Source organism: Micropterus salmoides, unplaced genomic scaffold (genome assembly GCF_014851395.1).
Source record: "Micropterus salmoides isolate LMB-PRFRI ecotype aquatic unplaced genomic scaffold, ASM1485139v1 Ms_hic_scaffold_15, whole genome shotgun sequence".
In the NCBI taxonomy this organism is placed as follows: Eukaryota; Metazoa; Chordata; class Actinopteri; order Centrarchiformes; family Centrarchidae; genus Micropterus; species Micropterus salmoides.
Window position 1 is genome coordinate 15,396,411 of NW_024040596.1, and position 21,246 is coordinate 15,417,656.

At 39.3% G+C, this 21,246-nt stretch overlaps 2 protein-coding genes across 5 annotated transcripts in view; one reads left to right on the plus strand and one right to left on the minus strand.

Moving 5' to 3' along the window:
- osbpl6 (oxysterol binding protein-like 6) overlaps positions 1 to 13,021 on the plus strand; it is a 44,413-nt gene extending 31,392 nt beyond the window's left edge. For 2 of the 3 annotated variants that reach the window (XM_038720542.1, XM_038720543.1), the window contains 13 exons: positions 1,097 to 1,227; positions 3,227 to 3,334; positions 3,724 to 3,855; positions 4,674 to 4,761; positions 5,805 to 6,058; positions 6,447 to 6,584; positions 7,417 to 7,480; positions 7,651 to 7,729; positions 8,444 to 8,588; positions 8,731 to 8,875; positions 8,974 to 9,100; positions 9,319 to 9,441; positions 9,998 to 13,021. In XM_038720542.1, the coding sequence (XP_038576470.1) occupies positions 1,097 to 1,227; positions 3,227 to 3,334; positions 3,724 to 3,855; positions 4,674 to 4,761; positions 5,805 to 6,058; positions 6,447 to 6,584; positions 7,417 to 7,480; positions 7,651 to 7,729; positions 8,444 to 8,588; positions 8,731 to 8,875; positions 8,974 to 9,100; positions 9,319 to 9,441; positions 9,998 to 10,109 (1,646 nt within the window). In that variant the 3' untranslated portion in view covers positions 10,110 to 13,021. The remainder of the gene's footprint in view (positions 1 to 1,096; positions 1,228 to 3,226; positions 3,335 to 3,723; positions 3,856 to 4,673; positions 4,762 to 5,804; positions 6,059 to 6,446; positions 6,585 to 7,416; positions 7,481 to 7,650; positions 7,730 to 8,443; positions 8,589 to 8,730; positions 8,876 to 8,973; positions 9,101 to 9,318; positions 9,442 to 9,997) is intronic. The other variant, XM_038720545.1, reaches the window with a different exon arrangement.
- A 1,619-nt stretch (positions 13,022 to 14,640) lies between these two features.
- On the minus strand, positions 14,641 to 21,201 carry prkra (protein kinase, interferon-inducible double stranded RNA dependent activator). Of its 2 annotated transcripts, none has more exons than XM_038720548.1 (8): positions 20,985 to 21,201; positions 18,536 to 18,711; positions 17,995 to 18,076; positions 17,510 to 17,588; positions 17,126 to 17,243; positions 16,932 to 17,026; positions 16,657 to 16,819; positions 14,641 to 15,676 (listed from the first exon to the last, which is right to left on the minus strand). In XM_038720548.1, the coding sequence occupies exons 1-8, from the start codon at positions 21,035 to 21,037 to the stop codon at positions 15,519 to 15,521; spliced, it is 924 nt and encodes a 307-aa protein (XP_038576476.1). In that variant the 5' UTR covers positions 21,038 to 21,201; the 3' UTR covers positions 14,641 to 15,518. The 2 variants fall into 2 exon arrangements, with proteins under 2 accessions (XP_038576476.1, XP_038576477.1); XM_038720549.1 differs by lacking the exon at positions 20,985 to 21,201 and adding an exon at positions 20,786 to 20,913.
- Between the last annotated feature and the right edge of the window lie 45 nt (positions 21,202 to 21,246).

Sequence of the window (21,246 nt, forward strand, 5' to 3'; positions counted from 1 at the left end):
GTTTTGTCACAGCCTGGATCTTATTTTTATACATATTGCTGCCCATCATTTCTACTGGTTATGACATTGTTGCACTTATCTTAGAGCAAGGCAACATAGCAAAAAATAAGTCAGACCAAGCAAGTAAGGTAACCAAACTTATTTAGAAGATAAAGTAAAGGTGAGCATTAAAATTATGACAGCCATCACAGTTTGAAGACTGACTTCCTGGTTCAACTTTGACTTACCGTACTTGCCATAAGTGTGAGTTTTTCTGTGCAGTGAGAAATTATTGGCAACATTACAGATATCGCAGTTTTACTTTTACTTAAAGTTGTAATAAACTGGGATTTTTTGCTAATATTGCTTTAGCACATTTTCTGAAACACTGTTACAATTAATGCTGAAACAATATGCTAGTCAATGGGCACAAAATGAATGAACAGTAATTTAGATAATCAGTCGTTTAATTCATTCATCTGACGGAAAAATGCTTTTAATCTTGGTATTTTAAAGTAAGGATGTATTAGATTACTTTTACTACTGAGACACTTTGTAGACTAAACATCCAAGCAGTTAAACAAGTAACCAGAACACTTGTTGCAGCCTTAGTTCTCAAAACAATGAGTGCAGTCACTGCATGAATTTATACTGTGCAGGACAACACTTCATTTGTCAAAAGTCAATACATCAATCAGGACACCAAAAGGACATTTACCTTTATCACCGCTTGAATCAGGGCATTAAAAAGTCTGTGGAACAGTGTCATAATAAAAGAGTTCCCTGAAGTACAGTAGTGTTTTATTACTGTTTTATTGCTCATTGAGAATTATAATCAGTCACCCAGGTCCTTTGGCATTATGACAATACATGATTATAGACATTTAAGGTTATGGAAGGAAAGGTTATGATTGTTGTCTGAAATACTTTTCACATTAGAATTTACTGTAAACAATGAGCATGTTGATAGTAATACACATCATTAGAAAGGTTACGGTGCGTCACTGGGTTAATTGAAAATAACTGTGCTTATAGTAAACAGTGTTTTGAGGATAATGTTTCTCGTTTCTGTAATTGTACAGTGTAATTGATTTCCTTTTGTCCCATCTCTGTGCAGTCCACTCTCTGCTGAAGTCGGCCTTCAACACAGTGGCCATAGAGAAAGAAAAGATCAAACAGATTCTGTCTGACCAAGAGCAATCAGAGCCGTCAGCCCAGATCAACTCTCTCAGGAAGTCTCTGTCACAGGTAATGAGCCGTCTTCACCCATTACCCATGATGCCTCTTTCTTTCTACTATTAGTGAGGGTTAGTTAACCTGAGCCAGGCATATTTGGCTACTTCACATTCGTAATGCTGTTTTAACATATAATTAGCAGGAGTGATAAGCACATTACTGGGGAAATTACTGCAGTAATTTGAGCGATGTGTCTTTGGTGTTTTTAAACTCAAACTTGTTTTGTAGTTGTAAGACATGCTCATGATGACGGGCTGTCAGATGAAACACACAAGCTACATTATACTCCAAGCAGTCACAGTAATCACTATTAAAAAAGATGATGTGGGGAGATGTGAGTATAGGCTAGCAAGTAGTGAAAGTTCAATCATGTTTTCCCATATTAATTGGCGAGAGAGAGAAATGTGCTGTGCAGTTCATTAACTCCGCTCCTTGGGGCTGTCTCTCTACCCCAGTGATTTAATTGGACTGTTCTTCTGTTAACAGTTGACATCATTTCGGTGAAATGTTTCTGCTGTTTTATTTCTGTTTTGTTCCTAATTGGATGCTTGTGTGACGGTGTTGTCGTAGGCTGGAGGTCAGGTTTTTAATGCAAAGCTCTGTGGGAAGTTGAAAGTCACGGTTGCTATTGCTGCAGATATAACTATTTTAATCTTTGCAGGGAATTTGCTTAGTTTTTTTCCTCCTTAATTTTTGTCTTTTTTTCAGCTATATTATTTCACATGCATGAGAATTATTGCCCAACACATTTTAGCATCTTTTAGCTTTTTGTTTTGTTTTTGGTTGTTTTTGTTGGCAGCAGGCAGCTGGTTTCAGAAAAATAAAGCTCAGATGAACTAACTATACGCTACCTGCCCAGCACCAAATAACAGACAAAGTTACTGTAGCTCCTAACTGGTGAACATAGTGAAGCTTTTAGCAACTTAAGAGCCAGATATTTCCTACAGGATTTGGTGGAGACTAGGGCTGCAACTAATGATTATATTCATTATTAGCTGTTTGGCTAATGATCCAGAAAATGGTGAAAAATATCCATCACTTTTTCCCAAAGCCCAAAATGACATGTCAACAAACCAAAGATTGTAAGTCCTTTTATAGAGGAATAAGGAAACCAGATTTAAGAATCTGGAATCAGAGAATTTTGACATTTTCATCAGGTGACCGTATACACGACTCCAATAAATACTATGTTGCTCCTTATCTGCTGGATGTGTAAATAGGCAATTGCTTTTCTAACAAGTTCACTATATCACAGTTTTTTTCTACTATCCTCACTGTGGCCAAAAATCAGATAATGCTGTTTTAAAGAATAGGTTCAGATTTTTTTCAAGTCTATCTTAATACAATACTCACATGCCAATCTGCATGTTGACAAGAGTTTGCGGTCGTAATCACTCCTCCTGTCCAAACTGGCCTCTAAAATATGGCAGACAAAATCCCCAGTCTGAAGTTTGGCTTAAGCGGTTGAGTTCGTCACTGTCCATGGAATCAAAAAGAGGACATTACTCACTTGATGCTAATTTTGCTAAATCAGACTAAAGCCTCATATTAGCTACAGCTAACCTCGATGCATCCACTCATAGTATGAATACAGTGTAGGGGATTTAGTAAGGGATGTCTTTACTGCCAGTGTGGAGAGGAGGAATGACAGCAACTAACAATGTGAGAGTATTAAGATAGCCTTGGCCCAGACCAGTGCCCTTTTTGTTAACAATTGTGTTTAAAGTATTTCAGAGTACCAATCCAGTGCATCAAATACTAGATCGTCCCTCCACTCATGCCCAACAAAAAAAAGTCAATATAGCCAGACTACTTACTGTAAAAATGCCCCCTAACTCTTGCAGAACCTTTCCACAGAGCTATTTCTATCGTAGCAAATTTTCTCCAGAGCCAATTCGTGGAAAGTAACACAAACCTATCCATCGAATGAAGCAGTCAACAGTTGAACCTACTATGTTTCAATATGAACATATAATTTCATGCGGGAAATACCACATTTTTCATTATTTAGGCCCTGTCCCAAAACGCAGAACTTCGAACCCGACTCAGCCGCATCCATTCTGAATCTGTCCTGACCGAACAAGGTGTCAGTGTGAACATCATCTCCACGCCTGATGAGGTAGGTCACTGTGGACAGCCTGTCACTGACAGAGCTAATTCTGACTCTTACATTGATAAAACAACAGGGCTACCAAGGCTGGCCAGGTAGTTGTAGTGTTTGCCTCCTGAGTTATTGATTCCTGTCCTTATACACTGATGGTCTTTCCAGTACGCCCCGATAGGTGAGCTTAAAGGATCATTATTCTATGCAGAACCTGACGTCAAGGTTAATGGAAAAAATGACTAATTAGAAACGGATGGGAGCTTGCCCTCTGGCAAGGATGCACAGGCTGCAAAATGAACTCTGCGATGGTGTTTGTGTTTGTTCAGGTCTGTTTTGGTTCTTCAACCTGTCATCATAGCAAGGAACAGTGACCATCTCGTGTGTTTGCATGTGTTTGCCTGCAGGCTGGGGAACAGATGGGGATCCCTCTGACTCAGCAGGCCTCTAATGAGAGCCGACTCTCCATGTCGGAGTCTGTCTCTGAGTTTTTTGATGCCCAGGAAGTGCTTCTGTCGGCCAGCTCGTCAGAGAATGAGGTATAACACGTTACAGTTGAGAAACAGCTTTAAGAGAGAACGACAGTTTGGACCATGAGGGGCGGGTTGTAGAGGAAGTGGATCGAGGAGGGGGTTAAACTAGCCCTGCTGCTGGGAAGCCAGATAAAACGTCACTGTGACGACTGTGTGTGGAGCTGCGGTTAGTCAGCAATTAATAAGGGCAGCATAAAAGGCACAGAGAGAGAGAGTAACTTAAATAAAGTCAGGCACGCAGGACGGCTCCTTTTCAATCCGTCCCGAGGCTTAATCACTCAGTTGTGTCACAGAATTTTAATACTCCTCCTCTGTCTGTTCCCCTTGTTTTGTAGCTTCTAGCTTTGTTTTGCCATCACTTGAAAGAATAATTTTCTGCCTCCATCCATTTTAGCTCCTGCTCCAAATATATGTGCTCTCTGAAGAGCCATTAAGCATTGTAGCTCCCCAGACATGCATTGAGCCATGTTGAAGGATTACTCAACAAGGAAATTCATCAACCCCACATCCTGTAGCTCAGGCCTATTCAGACCTGTGTTACACCAAACCTTCACCAGCAGCAGGTGACTGTAATAGAGGCCATTACAGCAACTTGCTGGCCAATGGCCTCATTGTGTTTGCTCTATATAAAGTATGAAAATGCTGCAGTGTCTCATCTTATGATTACTGCAGTGGGACAGATAGCTGACGACTGCTGCAGTTTGTTAGCCACTGGCAAACTGCAGTAACTGTGTGTAGGGTGTGTGTGTGTGTGTGAGGTTCGGATCAGAGTTTGTGTTGTACTCACACTGACTCACTCCGCTCTGTACCTGTTCCCCTCACAGGGCTCAGACGATGAGTCATATGTCAGCGATGTGAGCGATAACATTTCAGAGGACAACGCCAGCGTGACCGATAACGTCTCCAGACAAAGTAGGTCCGACCATGCACCATCACTTGCCTACACCAAGCATCTATAGTTCCCCTTTTTAAAAGGGGGGGGGGACAAATTAATAAAAGGAGAGGATCTCACTCTGTGATTCCTTGACAACATCCACACACACACACACACAGAGGCACACACACTGGTACGGATCTGGAAAGCCCACTTTGTCTGAGGCAGTTGACTTTGCAGGGTTGTTCTGTGCCCACAGGCTTCTCCTAGACTTTATGAAAGTGATCCGTATAAGGAGGGTTGGGATATCCCTCCTCTATCTCTGTCACGTGCCACACAGCAATAGATAGTATCTCATAACACTCTGGGCTCATGTTTAGTCTTACACATACTACACATTTTTATGTAGAGCCGCTGTAATTCCAATGTATTTAATGTAGTGAACCCTCCGGCAATGTAGCGTCCTAGTTAGTTGACCTAATTGTAGAACAGACATTATACAAACTAACAAAGTAAGATGAAATCCAATCAAGAAAAGCCAATCTGCAATAAAATAATCCTCACGCTGTATGGTTTAGGCTTAATCTGATGATTCTTTTCTTAATTACATCTGATTTGGTCTATAAAATATCAGAAAACTAAACCATCACAATTTCCAATGTGACATCTTCAAATGTCTTGTTTATCCAATCAGCAGTTAGATATATTCAGTTTACTGTCATATCAGACAAATAGAAACCTCACAATTTAGAAGTTGCAATTTAGAAAATCTTTGGCATTTCTGCTTGAAAAGTGCAGATTAATCAATCATTAAAACAGTTACCATTTAAATTTCTATCGATCAGTTAATCAACACATCGTTGCAGCTTTCCTATTGTTCCCTAAAATGTCCTCATTTGATTGGATCGTATATATGATTTTGAGATCTATCTATTTGCTGCCACGTGTGAAGCCCCTTGAAACCTGGATAAATAAACTTCATATAATTATTATTTTATTATTAAAAGCATGTTTCCAAGAAGAGCAGTGGCTGTCACAGATGATGTTGTAGATTGTTAATGAGGTGCTATTCTCTTCCCAGTGGCCAACGGAGACTTTGCTGGCAGTGCCTTCCGTAACGGGCGGCGCACCTGCCTGCCGGCGCCGTGTCCTGACACCAGCAACATCAACCTCTGGAACATCTTGAGAAACAATATCGGCAAGGACTTGTCCAAAGTGTCCATGCCGGTGGAGCTCAACGAGCCCCTCAACACCCTGCAGCGTATGTGTGAAGAGCTGGAGTACAGTGAGCTGCTGGACAAGGCTGCTGAGACCGAGGATCCCTTTGAGCGCATGGTAAAGAAGCGGTTACAAGCACTCTGTCAAATCAAATGTTCATCAGGTTCGGTGCTGCGGTGACTCATATTTGCTGTTAATAAATAAGGCAATGTAATGTTTGCTTTTGTACAGTAGCTGTTTCTAGAGTGAATTCTCGGTTGCAACCGATATGAGGTGACATTTCCAGTCACAAGCCAACATAAATAGTCTCACTCAGAGGCACGACTGCGAGGCAGTAGTATGCTCCAATGCAGCTGTCAACCTTGGATATTTTTATCTATCTTCTGTCCTTTTGATAGTGCCCAATGCATGCTAATGTTCTGCGTACTCGTGACAAGGCTTGCTAATATGAGCCGCTAAATCCCCTCTTGTTTATGTCGACTGTGTTGTCTTGACTCTCTGACAGGTTCTCGTCGCTGCTTTTGCCGTCTCAGGCTACTCATCCACTTACTACAGAGCAGGAAGTAAGCCATTCAACCCGCTACTCGGAGAGACTTATGAATGCATTCGGGAAGACAAGGGCTTCTGTTTTTTCTCTGAGCAGGTAAGTCTGTGCACAGACAGAAGCATTATCTTTGAGATATAGCCAATCTTGGAATCTGAGGTTATTACTGGACAATATTGGTGGACTTTGTTTTACAGTATTGGAATATTTTTTCAAGTCCCAAATAATTTAAGTATTCAGTAATTTGGAAAGAGATTAAAGGGACATTAAAAATTGCAACAGAGCTTTGTGTTGCATAAAACACGTAGCATGTTGTTCTTTCTGCTTTTCTCTGCTGCAACCCTAACCCTAATCATTTCACAACCTACAGGTGAGCTTCAAGGTTATTCTTGAACTTGGAAACTGCAGCCATCAACATTTTACCTCAGTGTCTATTTAGTAGCTGTTCTGGAGCTTTCCATCAAATCAAACAGTCTTAATCAGCAGCTATATATTGCCCTAATGTCATTTGGATTTACACACACAAATGATGATACAGACACACTCCTTGTATTTGTGCATCTTTTCCTCACATTTCACTGAACTGAAAGGTGCACTCTTGAAATTATTAATTATACTGCAAATTTATTTCTTGACTAGTTGAGTAATTGTTGTGAATAAAATGTCTAAAATCTAAAAATATTCTGTTACTATCATATTAGACTGATAAAAAAGAAGAAAATGTCCACATTTCAGGAGCTGGAGAACTGAAAATTCTCTGTTTATCAAGATAGATCAACTGATTAATTTTTTTGTCGTTCAAACAATCATTTAATCTACTAATTGTTTCATCTATAAAGTCACAATGGTCCATCATGTTTCTGACAGAGATGTATAAATTTCATCAACAACAGCTGTCAGCTGACTGTTTTTGTCTGATCTTGTCTCAAAGGTGAGCCACCACCCACCCATCTCCGCCTGCCACTGTGAGTCTAAGAACTTCACCTTCTGGCAAGGTAGGTTACACACCTAATTAGTGAGGAGTTTTCCTCATGGAGGCTCTGGCTTAGCAGATGAGCCTAGCTGAAATTTTACTGTTTAAAAATTGCTTTTTGTTTCTTAAATGTTGAGAAGAATGCAAAGATTTGAGTGGTCGATGCATTGTTTTTCATTTCCGATGTTTCAGACGTGAGATGGAAAAACAAGTTCTGGGGAAAATCAATGGAGATTTTACCAATCGGGACAGTGAATCTCATGATTCCCAGGTAACTTTTTACCCAGCTGCTTACTCAGCTTGCAAGTGGCACGGACACTGCGCTCATGTCATATCAGAGTTATTGTAATTATTATTTCTGACTTTATTTGTGTCAATATGCATAATTACAACTGGGAAACTAACTAAGTTTTGGAGCTAACTCCAAAACTCCTGTACTAAGGTTATAGGTAAGAACACCAACACACCCCCTGAGTACCCAGTCCAGTCAGATCAGCTAATTGGACGTCTAGATACGCGGCTAACTAACCTAACTAGCTAGCGGCAGCTACCATTAGCCATAGTTAGGGGTTAAAGTAACTGCTAACAACAAGTAAAGCTATGTCCATCAGGAAACTCCCTAAACCACTAGAAATTGAATCAGAGCAGCTGGAGGACATCAGATTTTCTCCATAAAATATGATCCAGTTTCACCAAAATCAGTGAACCATAGTTATATATACTATAGCCTCTCCACACTTCGATTCAGTGCTGAGTCAGTTAGTTTCTACCCCTCGGCAGGCTTCCATAAGTTGGCAAATCAGGAGAAAGTATGCTTTTGTGTGGGAGGGAGGCCTTTAAGAGACAGGAGCTGAAACATAGTGTTAGACACATTTTGAATAGAGGTGCTCAAGCAATAGACAGTACGTAGTTATACATTTATCATCTGGGCTCATGTCGTTCCAGCTGCGCATCAAGCCAGTCAGCTGTTACTGTGTATTTCTAGGTTTGGAGATCACTATGAATGGAACAAGGTCACCACCTGTGTACACAACATCCTAAGTGGACGACGGTGGATCGAACACTACGGGGAGATCACCATCAGAAACACAAAGAGCAGCGCTTGCCTCTGCAAACTCACCTTCGTCAAGGTGTTTACATGTGATTTGAATGCGCTGCCTACGTGCCCTCGATGCGACTCACTGCGTATTTTAATGTGAAATTTGGCTTTGCACAATAATTACATCTTAAATGTGGAAAACGGAAGTTAACAACATGGTGTTTGTCTTTCAGGGAAATTACTGGAGCTCTAATGTGAATGAGGTTCAAGGATTTGTGATGGATCAAGAAGGGAAAGTGATCCACCGGCTTTTTGGAAAATGGCACGAAGGCCTTTACTGCGGCGTCCCACCTTCTGCCAAATGCGTCTGGAGGCCAGGTAGGCACAGTTTTTGACAATGAACAATTTGACAAAGGCATGGAAGTTATCAGTGTTGATAAACTGTTTGTGACATTTTTGTTTCCTTTCTGTTGCAGGCTCCATGCCCACGGACTACGAACTGTACTATGGCTTCACCAGGTTCGCCATTGAACTGAATGAGCTTTGCCCAGAGTTGAAAGATGTTCTGCCCCGCACAGATGCCCGATTCAGGCCTGATCAAAGGTACAGCATCCGACCCTCAGCTACAAGTATGCTGCTGCCACCAAATGTAAAAAAAATTGCTACTGATTTCCCACAAACAAGATTACATCGTCAGTCACTCTGCTGGTATCGTTTTGACGAGTGCAGACTGAATATTTGAGCATGTGTTATTGCTGAAATTGTATGTCCATCTGATTTAGTGTTTGTCTTTACTGAAAAGTGATGCTTGGGTCACACAGGCACCTGGAGGAGGGGAACTTGGAGATGGCATCCTCAGAGAAGCAGCGTATTGAGGACCTGCAGAGAACCCGAAGAAAGTGGAAAGAGGAGAACGACACCAAACAGGAGCCACGCTTCTTTAAGTAAGCACAGATACCAGTAACCAATATAAAACTGTGTATGCAGAGAGATGACAGAAATGTGTATACATTCTTTATATCCGATTTATGAAGCCATGCGTACTCATGGTTCTGGTTCATAAAGCTGATTCATCTTGAAACTTAGATGATGTACTGTATGTGCAGATCCCAATGACCATAGATGTATGTAGAAATGCCTTTATTCATTTGTTTCCACATGACTTTCAATGAAAAAATGACAAAGTAGCGAAATTTCCAGCAGTCTGTAATAAGCAGAATTGACAAAAGTGTTCAGAAAAATTTGAATTGGCACAGGATGGGATTACAGTGTTACACAATGATCTAAAACGTGAATGCACACAATCTGACGTACAGCAAGCATGTAATGAACATATTCTCAATGCTCATTTGGTTTGACCAGTTTGTATGTATAAAATGGCGATGCATCGTTTAAACATCTGACTCCTGGCACGTTTACCAGCCTGGCACGTTTACCAGCCTAGATAATATCCACCCAATTTCTCAGTCAGAACTGTCATATCTCTGTCTGTTCTTCCAGGAAAGTGGTTGACACCCATCACAGGGAAAGGTGGGTCTCCAACAACACGTACTGGGAGCTCCGCAAAAACCCCGGCTTCATCAATATGGAATCTACAGTGAACTTGTGGTAGCACATGGATTACCATGTCCATCGTGTTGTCATCACAGATAAGAAGGCAGTTACCTATGCACAGTAAGGTGTTAAGAGAAACATGCGTGCATGGACTGCAGAGCTGAGGGATGGCCTGATGCCCAATAACCCTGTCGAGGTTCTGTGGCACCACCACACGGTCATCCATCCATGGAAACATCCTGTAGGATCACCTTCATTGTGCTTGTGGACGCTGGGTTGTCAGGTCAACAATCGTACCACTCCTATGTAGATCTTTCCTCAGCTCCTTTGACTTCTGAGTATGTCCTTGCCTTAAAAAGACACCTGAACAAGTCACAAGACTTAGCGCTTTTTAGTTGAAGCCATTTGATTTCTGACAGCAGTTTGGGTTAGACTAGTCTATAAAGTAGACATTTTGATTACCTACAAGACCGTGCATGTTTAGAGAGCAGCTTTCACTGGCATAAAGCCGTATTTACTATATCATCAATTATTGTAGAGAAAAAAAGAGGTATTTTTATAAAATATCTTGGAATTTAGTGAAATAGCATTATGTGAATTGGCAGATTTTATTTATTTTTGCCTTTTAATACTGTTGGATCTGTATGATAGCAGTACTCCCTCTGGGGAAACAACTCATTTAAAATGAATCTCGCCTGCAGTAGAGGAAGCACAGCGTCCATTGATGGAATTTTTAATGAATATTTTCAAACAGGAGCTCTCAAAGCTGATCATGTGGTGGAAGGAGAAGTAGGATTAAACATGTAAATCCTAACCTGGTGTTTTGGACATGCGATGTAGGATAAGCTACACCTGCAACCTTTTACAGAGGTTTTTCTTTTTCTTTTTTAACTGTCAAGACAGATGGGTCATGGAGTCTAGTTTCTCCTCATGGTGTGATTCTGTGACCATCCCGCGCCCTCCCCCACTGTCTAATTTTAAACATTCTTCCATGAAAGCAACTCCTCTGAATCACATGGTTACATAAATACACACATAACTCCCTCCATATATAGTGGGCGCACTTTCAGTCTGTCCTCTTCTCTGAATGTGGTGCAGATAATGGACTCTCTTAAACATCAGACACTTTTCTGAACCAAAGGTCTAAGAAAAGATGATGTAGTAGGGTGTAAAACCCTCTTGAGACGCTTTTGTGATTTATAAATAGATTTGACAGTGAAACACATGGAAAACAGTCACGTATTTCCAGTACGAGGCTAAACACTCGCATACATCGGGTCACACAAGGTTAGAGCTGCAATGTGCATTTATTTTTAAATTCTAAAAATATAATCTAAAAAATATTTAATTAACAAATTATTTATCAAAATTAGCAATGTCTTAAATTAGCATCCTTGTTCTGAGTAACAACCAAAAAATGTTAATTTAAAATGATATGAAACAAAGTAGTAACTTTTCTCATTTGTGAAACTCTCACCAGCAACTGTTTGGTATTTTTCTTGATAAATGGCCTACATTATTAATCAATCATCAAAACGGGAATACATTTTATTTTGATTAACTGATTAATTATGTGAGCACTCATGACTCATTCAGCCAAAAGCATACAGTAGTTCAAGATGAAACACTGGAACCACCTACAGGTCGTCCCATGAAACTTCAGTTTCAGGAAACTGCATTTCAACAATATTAAAAACACTTTTTTTCCTTAAATGTTTTAGCCAAACAAGTTTGTACAGTAACAAGAATCAAAGTGGATATTTGAATGTGTCTGATTCCCCAGAGATTTTACTGCTATGATCTGGGCTTCTGCAAAGCACCAGTTTACTTATTTGCAGTATGTGTATTTATTGCGAAGCAGATTAGCTTTAATGTTTTAACTAGTGCCCTCCCCCCCTTTTTGTGTTACAGAGTAAGAAAATATAACACAAACAAGTAGTCACACATTGTCCTCGTTTACGAACACATATAGGTTGATTCCTTTCGTTCAGGACTGCAGGGTGAGGACACTGAAGCAGAAAGAGTGAATACAAATATGTAGAATGAAAACTTTGTGAAGCAAATCCATCTTGTGTGCACTGTTTATATGGTACTGTAGATTACAAACCAAAAAGGTAGTACTGCTTTGCATTCATATCTTTTTTTTTTTTTTTACTGTACTTTACTGTGCTTTTAATTTTTTATCCCTGATCACAAACTCTGCTACAATTCGTCAGTGTCCGTTTCACTTGCTGTGCCTTAACGCATTTATTAATGCCTCACAATACACACTACTGATAAGAATCCCCCTGCCAAGAAGGTATGCCATTAACACTTTATCCCATCTCCACCTGCCTACAGATGATAAATTATATTGAAATATGGCGTTTAGGATTTAGCTGTGGACAAAATGTCTTAAGTCTTTAAGGGAAATGTCTTTAGATGAGAAAAATAGATTTATTTGACTGTAAAATGCTCGCAGTGTTAAAAGATGTGCACTGCTCTGCACTCCAACATTTTAGGTGATCACTGTAAATACAGCACATTTAGACGATGGGTCACTACTGCAAAAGCAGATTCCTTTTATCCTCCTACAGTGATTTTTTTTGTGTGTGTGTGGAGGGAGGGTCAATGCTGCTATGCGTAGTGTTTGGACTGTAGTGTAAAAAAAAAAAAAAAAATTCATGAAAACCTCCTCATGCTTTCTTCATCCATCGTTCTTCCTGCATGTCTAGACAACTTAGCCTGCCAATGAATGTTGCAGATGCCTTACAAAAGAAAAAAGGTTTTGTTTTCTCAATTGGACGTCTCATGTGTTTTTTTTTTTGAACTGACATGTATCACGAAGCACTGTGTCAGCTCAGTTTCTTTCAAATCTATTCCTTAATGGGTACCTTCTAAAGTGCAATTTTAACAAAAGTACATATCTTTCCATGAATACTGTACACTGCTGCTACATAGTGCTTGTTCTAATAAAACTGTAAAACTCAACTGATGAGGAGTGTGTGGTTTGTGTAAAAGACAAGCCATAAAAAAGTCCCTCAGGGTTTTCCACGTGAATGAATCAATCATCAGCAATAAAATGTCACAAAATTGTGAAAAATGTCCACTACAGTTTCCCATAGTCCAGGGTGACATCATCAAATGTCTGGCTTTGTTAAACCAACAAGCTGAAATCCCCCAGTTTCAGAAATTATATAAACCATTATTTAGATGGGTTTTTTTCACTTTTTTGAAGCATTTGTTTCATATGTTTGCATGAAAAATTACTAATGTTTAATGCTAAAAACTTCCCAAATCACAATCCAATCCATTGCTTATTACTTATGCTGTGTTTTTCCCTCACTTTGCAGAAGGATGCATGTGCAGACATCAGTTTTTAAATTCATCTGTAGGCGGAAAATCTCTCTGCTCACTTTAAATCTGGGAGCTACGCATGTAACCACTGTTCCCTGACAGAGGGAAACCAAGTACAACACATCATTATTAGGGTTTGCATTCTCTCGAGACCAACCTGAAGAACCACGCCTGTCGAGGTAAATGAGACTGTTGAAGGCAGAGGAAGTCCCACCTTTCCCCAGGGCTACACCCTTCGCAGTCTCTACTCCCAGTTCCCTTTCGGTCCGTACCTGTGGTTCAGCTCATCAGTATGAAGCTGTAGCATCACACCCCTGCAGATAATCTTAAGAAGATCTGTCCCTGGCACAGCAGTAATAATAAAGCTACTTCTCTTTCCTGCTGAGGACACTGAACTGTGGACTGTCACATCAAGGCAATAAAATTTCATGAAAGTATGTGCAGAATAAACTTAAAGTTAATAGAAATAAACCATTCCGTTGCCCCATGATCGAACAAAAAAGCAGTTTTAGCAGCTTTAATGCTATCTGAAGCAGCTACATTGCAGAGTTGACATTAGTCTGTCTGTTAGATATCATTGTCAAACATGACTTGTCATTGTTACCGTAAAGGGCCTAGTAATGTAGCCATCATCCAGATGATCAGCGTTATTTTTGATAATAAATGTGGACTTATGGAAGTTGACTTATTTTTCTGACTGTTTAAAACAAATGGACTTAAACAATAATAACCATTATCAGATTCTATTTGACTAAAAACAAGAACAATGTATGTTTAGTACAACTGCATCTTGCATAATACAATGTAGACCACAAATACAGGCCTGTAGTTCATCTATAGAAATTTATCCTGATTTAAAAATCACAATCACAATATGGGTCAGAAAATCCTCAATTAGACATTTTGCTCAAATTGTTCAGCGCTGAATTCTGAGACTTGACTGTAACCTTTCCCAAATCACAAAACAAACCTATAAATAATTAAAATCGATGAAGAACATCTTTTTGTACGGATGACACATGCTTTCTTGTCTGTTAGCTATTAAACCACACAACTCAAGAGTGAATGAACAAGTGTGCAGGCCCTGATGTAACCCTTTGTACTAATACAGCAGGACATGCAGCCTCATAAATTGATGGCTGTCAAGTGATTAGTTCCCAAGAGATCATGTTTCATTCACTAACGACATATGCAGACACGGCAGCAAATGTGTTCTCTCAGTATGGTCTACTGGAAACAGAAACCAACACTCATTCACATTCAGTGTTTGGGTTTATTTTCTGGATTCTTACACATGTTGCTACTCTCTGCCAGGATTCAGTTCATACAGCAGAGGACACCAGTCAGTAAAGGCATTAAATATATCACTATGGTACTATGAGGCACACTGCAAAAATGTCAACTGACCAGCAGAATGGGAATGTAGGATAGCATATCCTCCTTATTATTTTATATCTATTTTGAGATTCAACCAGATAGAGACAACAGGGGTTGTACAGTTGAGTTGCATACTGACAGATGGAAGAGTACTGTAGGAGAAAAGATAAATAGTCAAAAATAATCTCTTATTGAAATCACTTTCATTTTCAGGTGACTTCTGTTCATAAAAATTAAAAAGAAAGCCAAGTATCTCTTCAGTAAATTTAAAGTAAATCTTCTATCGGCTGTCAATAGCATACAGCTCAATAGGGCCAAATAAGGGAAAACTATGGTGAATAAAAAAATAAATTAAGTCAAAGGGAACCTAAAAACATTCCGACTAAAAATAAGAAGCAAAAAGATTGGACAAATAAAGCACCGACAGCTTAAACATTACATTACATTATGCATGTAAAACAGGTCATAATATTCACTGTTCCTCCTTCATTTACACATGTACATTTGCTTAAATATGTTGGACATCTCAAGTAAAACGTGACAAAAAACATACAACCAGAAGATGATTCTTAATATTGAGATGGTGTGTCTTTGTGGTTCTGCTTTGTGATATACATAATTAAAAATATATACCATGACCTCATACTGTCCATGGGAAGGAAGACTAGTGGGAAGAACGATCTACGGCTTCATCATGACTGGACATCGGCTTTTATGTGTGACAATATTGGTGAAAGAAATATTTCCTGTGGTTTTACTTGATGGAGGCCATGATCTTGATGTACTGGAGGGCGCTATGTGCTGCGTCGTTGTGCGCGTTGCTACAGGAAATGCCTGTGCCGTGGCACACAGTGACCGGGGAGGTGGACAGCTCAGCCAGGCACTGGTACTGGCCATTCACCGTCAGCTCGTCTGCAAAATACAGCCACACAGCATTACCTTGACCAGTTAGAATGAATAACAGTGTTTTGTTTGGGTGCTTTCCGTTCAGCTAGTTACGCTTCCTCCCGTCCTCCAGCTAAACCCAGATAATCCATGGGGATCTGCTGTCACTGAGGATGTTCCAATCCCTTAAAGGCGTAATCCTTACCATTTAAATTTAAATGAAATCAAGCCTTGTTTTTTAAAACTAATGTTTTTTTCTGCAGTACCCATTATCTGTCATCTCTCAGTTTTCATTGTTAGTGGCAGAGTGCGCCATTCCTGCACAGCAGTCAAATTGCCTACCTACGCATTACCGTTTGTAATTTCAGTTTATTGATATCAGCCTTACTGTTCAGAGCTGTAAGAAGTCACTACTCAAAGCAATGCGAACATTTCCTACTGCCACTGCTTCACATTAAATTTATTCTACTGGCAAAAAAGGGGGTGATAGGAAAAATAATGTATTTGTCAAGGCGATCGTTCATCAAAATTGCTCTACAAAGGAAGACTATTATTTCATCCCCAGCGAATCATAAAAGCACACTACAACAAGCGACTTTCTTTATTTTTTGCTCTGTTCCAAGTGCATCTCGGGTCATTCAGGAAAAATGACATAGCCTATCCGAATATTTGTTCTGCACAACTTATCATTAGTCCTATATAATGTCAGTCTGGGGCTGAAAAGGACAGACTTACTGTACCTGCAGCCTTTTAAAAACTATTGTAGTTGAGCTTATACTCATAGCTGGTTTTATTATTTCCTCACATCCATTTTGTCTTTTCAGTGACAAACTAATTTTAATTGTCAATTGGTGTTTTTTCCTATCATAATGCAACAGATCTATAATCAGTTTTGGAGCTGTGGTCATAAGGCATCAGGTATTTTCGTTAGAAGAATTAGAGAAGTGAGGAGCCAAGCTGGCTGAATGGGAAGCAGCCTGTCTCTTAGCAGGTGTGTGTTTCCTTACCAATGTCAAAGTATGTGACCTCAAAGCCCTGCTCCTTGGACAGCTCCAACATCATCTGAATATAATCTGTGTTGGGAATACTCAGCGGGTTTCTCCTCAGTAAAGACATCTTCTCCGCTGATGAGTTCCTTAAGTTCTCAAATCGGACACTTGGTTGAGGAGTCTAAACAAGGTAATGCATGTCAAATAAAATGGAACACAAAAGGCTTTTAACTCAGAAACGTTGCAGCAGCCTCCAGTGGTCACTTTGCAAAGGTGATAAATATTTGACATACCCATGTGATTTCAGAACAGCCTGATAGACTTTGAAGCTTTGCCACTATTTTCTCTGCAGCTGCCTTTTTTGCTGCCTTTTTTGAATTCCCTACAGCTGTCAAAACACAAGACACAGATTAAGAACAGGAAGAAAAATGTGAAATTGCAGTCACTTTAAAAGACTTTACACGAATGGCTTAAAAAACACCCGTACCCTTCTCTGACAGCGACTCCATTCGACAGGTAACAGTGAATTCTCTTTTGTGTGGCGGACCAGCCTCCATTAACACTGTGTATTCGGGAAGACGCCATCCTCTCTGCAACGCTAACTCCTGAAATGAAAGGCCAAATAAGAGAAAATAATGAGGACAGAGAAAAAAACAGAGGTAGTATTTTATTTCAGAATATTTGAATGCATATAATACAGCACATATTGGCATTGTTGCATGCCATTTGCCTAGTTTAGTAAGCAGACACAGTTTTTAATCTCGGCAAGAAAAAACATCTAACATATATCTTTTATACCCAAGTTAGGGGCGAAACATCTTTAAATAAATATACACAGAAACTTGCTCATATATAATTGTGATTTACACACCTGCAGTATCCCCACTGAGTTGGGATGGTTGTTTGTTTCTGCCACAACACCGTTACTCTCAGACTTCACAGGAATGTTCCTGTTGGGAATTACATCAAAACAGTTACCACAGCTGTGACAGATCAACTCTCACCGCAGGCTGTCCGTACAGCACTTTGATGGTATGTATTGCAAACACTGTTGCTAAAAAGGCTAACGCTAGACAAACTCAACTTAGGGCTGCAGATAACAATTATTTTAATTATCGACTAATAGTAAAGTAAAAATAGTTAAAAATGGCCATTATACTTCACCAAAGCACAAGCTCATAATTCAAATTGTTTTTTTCGTCCGACCAAAAAGTCTAAACGCCCAAAAAATTCTGTTTACTATCATAGAAGACAAGTATCTGCATTTGAGAACGTAAATTTTTGTCATTTTGGCAATTACTTGATTATAATAATTCTTGCCAATTTTATTTAAATAATAATTTCAGCTCTACTCACACTGTTCCAGCATCTATCTGCAGAATATTCAGGGCAGCCTCTGCAGCCTGGTGTTTAGCAGCCTTTTTACTGGGACCTTGACCTGAAACAAAATACAACGGACTATGTAACATCACTACTACTATTAAAAAACTTATTTTAGAGTCAGATGGAAAAAATGGCCCATAATGGCAAGAAAATAAATATGCCTGATTGGAATTTCTGCTTTAAATTCCGGAAGCCCTCAAGGTGTTTTGTATCCCAGAAAGTACATGTTATGTCTGGAGGCTACTGGAAAGGACATATAGAAAATTCTGGAGAAAAATCTGGCTGAAAGATGTTCAAATATAAAGACTGGATTATATCTCATCACCTCAACACTGACAGCTTTGCAAATGCTCGTCATCCTCTTCTCTGGACCTACACTGTATACTGCAGTCACAAATTATATGTTGCAGGCTGGAGTGCTCTTTCTGAATTATCAGCGTATGATTTTAAACTCAAATGTAAGGTCGCATCCAGTGACAAGCAGCTATCAACACAGCAGGGGACTGCGACTGACCCATGCAGCTAACATCTCCGACTGTCACGCTGAAGACGAAGCTGGGCTGGTGAGCTTCTCCTTCAGCCTTCTCCATCAAATACACAGGAAGGTTGCCACTTCTGGTGCCGTATTCATGCAGGATTTGTATAGGTGTCTTCCCGGGGTTGGCCCTCTGTGGTTCATGTGAATTCAAGCTGCGTGTGTTAAACAAACAAGCACAAACAGTTAATCAGGACCATGTTAGGTGGGCTGTTGCCATTAGATGGCTGCAGGATACATCCGAGCTGCAAATACAGACCAGAAATAATGAATGCAAATGGTGGAAGCAATTTACAACAGGGAAACATTACTGCAGAATAAAACTGATATGTCAAGAGTTCTTAAGAGTATTTATATTATATATTTCCAACAGATATTGGCAGCTTATTAGCACATAAACTTACAAACCACCAAAACAACTCCTTCAGCTTTTTATAGGGGATTCTAAAGCTATTAGGGTTATAACCTGTATACTCAGTGTTCATAGATCCTTATATGAATCCAAAGATACTGAATGGTCAATAAGTAGCTTCTTATTAAGGACTCACTGACAAAAACTAATGTCTGTCAGAGCTAGTGATCACCTGTAACATTACCACCTAATGCAACTGTCACAATACCCTGTGGAAAAAAAAGTATATTTATTGTCAACATATACTCCGTGACCAAAAATAAATAATTATAACTGAATTTGGATAGGGCCATCTTCATGTAAATTGAGGTACATAACAAATGTGTTTTAATAAAATACAGTCCAAAAAACCTGACCATAAACACAGCCTCAAAAATAACTAAAGTTGACTCAATTCTTATTTGAAAGCCTCAACAAAGGTTATGATTTACAAAAGATAATATGTTGTACGGTTGTACCTGCACTATACTGTATAGAGCTTTTTAGTTTACTGGTCAGTTAAATGTCTAGGCGGCATATCTTCTGTTCTGACAGTTCTCAATGTTTCTCAGTTTCTTTCACAGACATGATAAGTGTTTTGCAAGGACTCAAGGCTGCCTTAATGGGAAACTGACAAAAGCTCACTGCTAATTATACTTTTTTGTGTACAGTATGTCTGTAAGCAAACTTGGGGAAATGTTCCACACGTTATAGTACTCTAATGTTAAAATAGGGATGCCATGTGAAGTATAAGCATTAAAAAACAAAACATTGAAGGAGCTGGCAAGAACAGTTTTACATATACTTTCTGTAGCACTGTGTGTGGTTCTTTGATCTCTGAAGCATAATCTTATTTGATTGAATGTTTCTCTTATACAGGCTATTACTACAAATCAGAAAATCTGCAACCACCATTCAGTTATATTAAACTGCATATGAAATGTGAGCCTTTCACTTTACCAACCACAGAAATGCCACTGCACTTGCAGATTTCCACTGTGCACACACAATAAAGCTGACGTTAATAGAGATCTCTGTGGTGTTGTTGCACATTGAAAAATGTGTATGTGCTTGTTAACCCGCAAAGACAATAACAAAGGCAGTAAATACATTGAAGTGTTGTTGTTGGTGTGAGAATTAACGTTAGCTGGTAACAACATGGTAGTTTCCAAAAATCAAAAGGTACATATGAGATATCACAGTAATCATGTTTTCCTACACCAAGCAGCACAAATGTATATTATACAGCCAGCTGTACATGAATATAAATAAATAATCATATATACTTCTTTGATATCAGTTATATTGCTGCAGTCTCTCTCAGTGAGTGACAACTTTAACTTTGCCTAGCTGACAGACTAAAGCTAACATTGTAACGTAATGCCACTTGCTATTCTGCTTAACAGGGATCTGACATAAACAAGACATGGAAGAGACTTATTATTCCGCGCATTTAACTCGAGAATTGCATTTAAGGGTGCGACACAAATGAACAAGCAGTTGAGTCTATCAAAGATAAAATACTGTACGTTAGCCAGCTAAGCTAATCAGGGTGACAGCAAGTTAGCTCACTGACGTTAATGCTGTTATTGCTGTTGTCATTCAATTAACAGTAACATTACATTTTCTCTGCTTCTAACAGGGGCTTATCTGCAGGTTCCCTTCCGAGGGTTAAATATTACAACTCTAAATTCAAAAGGCTGATAAACCATAACAGCATTAAGAGACAGTTCAACAAAAAGTACCAAGTCAACAGTTAAGCTAACGTTAACTATCGAAAAATAACGAGACATCACTTCATCTCAAAACAAAAGCTAGCAAATTAGATCATTTTCTACCGTTTCAGTTCTCTGAAATTCACGTTGAGCTTCATTTGAGAAACTTTACAACGTTGATTTTTTTTCTCATAACTAGGTTAGATAAACGTGTCATGTTAACACTTCGCGTTACAGCGTTAATGTTACCTGCACCTGTAAGTTAGACGTGTTTTCGTTTGCAAACGTTAAACACCATTTAATTTGAAATAAAACAAATAACCTCGTGTCGGCGGTGGATTTCACTGCTGGTGATTGATATCCCTCTTGAGACATGTTTACAATTTGCTGTCGTTTGCGGGCCGATTAAAGATAATCTTGCTGGTAAATGCAAAACCTCAGACACCGCTTTCAGATATTTTTGCCGGCATCTAGTTATGTTATGTACTGGCCTTAAAATGCTAATAGCTCTTGACCGAACATAACATCGAATCAACATCCAGGTCAGCAGCGGGTCGCCTGATGCCAGCGCGTGGAGCTAAACT

Bases quoted from the DNA above. Each gene is read 5' to 3' on its own strand.
- prkra (XM_038720548.1), bottom strand. From the start codon at position 21,037: ATGTCTCAAGAGGGATATCAATCACCAGCAGTGAAATCCACCGCCGAC. The intron at 18,077-18,535 runs GTCAGTCGCAGT...ATTTTGTTTCAG, and splicing joins CGGAGATGTTAGCTGCATGG to GTCAAGGTCCCAGTAAAAAG. The intron at 17,244-17,509 runs GTGTGTAAATCA...CTTTCATTTCAG, and splicing joins ACTCAGTGGGGATACTGCAG to GAGTTAGCGTTGCAGAGAGG.